A 2,613-nucleotide genomic window follows, 5' to 3' on the forward strand; every position below is an offset into this window, starting at 1 on the left:
ATTGCTCCGTCCATAGGCGCATTCGCTTCCGCACACCAGACTCTGAAGCCAATGTCGCAAACGCTGCCAGCGGGGGTGCAACTCGGTCAGTGTCAGCCACCCGAGATGCATGTGGTGGAACTCAACCAGGTAAGCAACCAGTCCGTTGGAGATGGACTACCAGCATCTGTGCACGCGTTTTCGGTGGGGTTTGTACACCCACTGCTCAGAGACCACTGCATGCGTTCGAGCTACGTCGTGTATGAACTTTGACGCGCTGAGCCGGCTCAGGACGTGCCGAGACAACAAGTAGCTGTTCTTGCGAATTTCCAGGGCTGTCTTGCGACGGACTTGTTCCGTTCTGAGCGTGTTCGACTGGAAACCTAACCTCACACCGGGGTCACGCTTTCGTGTCGGAGGAAAGGAAGTTACCGGATCGTTTGTTTGGATCTCGAGGGAGCGGAGGCCGCGAATCGGTTCTCGTCACGCATGCTCTGGGCGTGGAATTCGTTCTGCATGCTTCAGAATATTTGGACGAGGCCGTAATTCCCTTCCCGTGTTCAACTGTCAGGTTAGCTAGTTGGAGCGTAGGGCGCCCCCTCCACTTTTTTGATTTGCTGAAAGCCGCTATAACGGAAACGGCTGAGGACGCCAGCAAATGCGCCACGGACCTCAGAGTCTGGGCCGCTGTAACCGGAGCAAGTCCCCATTCCTGTGTCACCTGGTGTTCCCTGGACGTCGCCAAGATGTGGATGGGCAAAATTGGCCAAAAATCTGCCGCCTTTATAAACCACAAGCCCTTCCATCCTGGCAGTTGGCAGAACCAGGAGAAGGTAAGCTTTTGGTGTGGCTGCGTCTCGCCATTTGGTCCCTTGCTGGTTTGCTAGTCCCCGTACCTAGACAGACAGGTGCCGGAGTTGCCGATAGTTTTTCTCCAGCAGTGCATCTCCGTGGATTTCTCTACACTTGCTACAAGAGATGCTCCAGCTGTTCAGGCCAGTGTTGCAGTCTCCTGATTCTGAACGCGGCGGCGGAGCAACCGAGCAACCAAACGGGTGCTTACTCCAGCGTGCGGCGCATGGGGCGAATTTCGCATGGTCTTCGCAGTCCGAGTATAGAACAGCATGATTGGCTTTCTTGTGCGTTGCATGTGCAGATATGGCTCGCGGAGCAAAAACACAAAGAGGAACTGCGCAAGCAGGCCGAGCTTGCCGAGCGACGAGCAGAGGAAGTAAAGATTCAGGAGCTCCGACGGGCTCTGTACAATCAGGGGACTTCAGCCTCAACACCCCAGGTGTCGCCAAAGGTCCAGGAAGATGAGGCAGCAAGGAAGGCTGCCGCCATCGAGGCAAGGAAGCGCGAAGCCGCACGCGCTGCGGCAATTCGTGCAGCAGAACTCAGAAAGGGGCTGGTGAAGAGCGTTCTGTACGAAGAGGACGTTTATTTAGGAAGTCACTCACACGTTTGGGGTTCCCTCTTCGACAAGGAGACAAACAGGTGGGGTTTCAAGTGTTGTGGTGTCTGTGACAAGACGGTACTTAAATGCCCGTCTACAGCTGCGGGATCAGCAGAGACGACTCACGCGCGGAAACACCGGAAAAGGTCGCGGAAGGAGGAGGCTGCGAGCCCGAATCCCTCGAAAGACGAACGAGTGGGGAAGGACAGCGGAGATGTTGGCGCCGTCCAGGAGGGAAAGACAGAGGCAGAACTCGCAGCCAGAGACGATGCGAAGGACGTGTCGAGAGTTGAACCAGTTTCTGCCCAGTCGTGTTCGAAAACAGAGGAGAGGGCAGTCGAAGACTCAAAGAGACAGCAAACCGAGGATACCAAAAAGAGGAAAGTCGTGGCAAATAAAAATCGATCGAGGGAAGGCGGCCTTGCAGGCGTCCTGCAATTGTTGAAGGAGGAGAATGCCTTCGGCGATTATCCGTGATGGTTTGCCGTGGCTCCATGCCATTGGTTTTAAGACTTCCTTTTTTTGTAACGGAAACATGGGGATGCGTTCGAAGGTGCTCTCACTCAGTGCTGTGAAAGGTTCTCTTTGGATCGGCGACCTTATGTACCGGGGCCGTTAAGAGCCCAACCGGTGCTCTCATGCTAAAACGTCCACCGCCCCCCCCCCCCCAAACTTGACCGTTTCTTCTCCTTGTCTCCCTTCTCTTCTACTTCGTTTCCTTCAACTTTTTAGTCAACCCAGGGACGCGTAAGGAGGGCCGGGAAGGCGCTCTGGCGTCTGCTCTTTTCAGCCGAGGAAAGCGCGCGCCGTGCCTGCCCTCGTCTCGGGGATATCCTCTCTCTTGTCATTTCGTCGCCGCTTTCATCCCTCTTTCTCTGGAGTCCGAGAGAAAGTTCCGACATCTCGCTTTCCTTTGGGCCACAGGTTCCTTGTCCCGTACAAACTCGCGTCCTTTCGCCCGCCCCTTCCCACTGCCGCACCTCTACCCTTTTGCTTCACCTCCCTCGCTCTCTTTCTTGTTCTCCCTCTTGTTCTCTCTCTTGTTCCCTCTCGGTTTTCCCTCTTCTCCCTTGTTCTCTCTCTCGGTCTTCCCTCTTCTCTCTCGGTTTTTCCTCCTCTCTCTTGTTCTCTCTCGGCTCCACCTCTCTCTCTCTCTATCGAGTTCTCGGATTCCCTCT

General features: G+C 55.2%; 1 protein-coding gene across 1 annotated transcript; it reads left to right on the forward strand.

The window, feature by feature from the left end:
* Nucleotides 1-725: 725 nt before the first annotated feature.
* On the forward strand, nt 726-1,912 carry NCLIV_024620 (Arabidopsis thaliana At4g37120/C7A10_240,related; the record flags this gene model as incomplete). The annotated part of the gene is made up of 2 exons (XM_003882657.1): nt 726-812; nt 1,136-1,912. 2 exons carry the CDS (start codon nt 726-728, stop codon nt 1,910-1,912), a joined length of 864 nt encoding a protein of 287 aa, XP_003882706.1.
* Between the last annotated feature and the right edge of the window lie 701 nt (nt 1,913-2,613).

This window comes from Neospora caninum, chromosome VIIb, assembly GCF_000208865.1.
Source record: "Neospora caninum Liverpool complete genome, chromosome VIIb".
Lineage (NCBI taxonomy): Eukaryota > Apicomplexa > Conoidasida > Eucoccidiorida > Sarcocystidae > Neospora > Neospora caninum.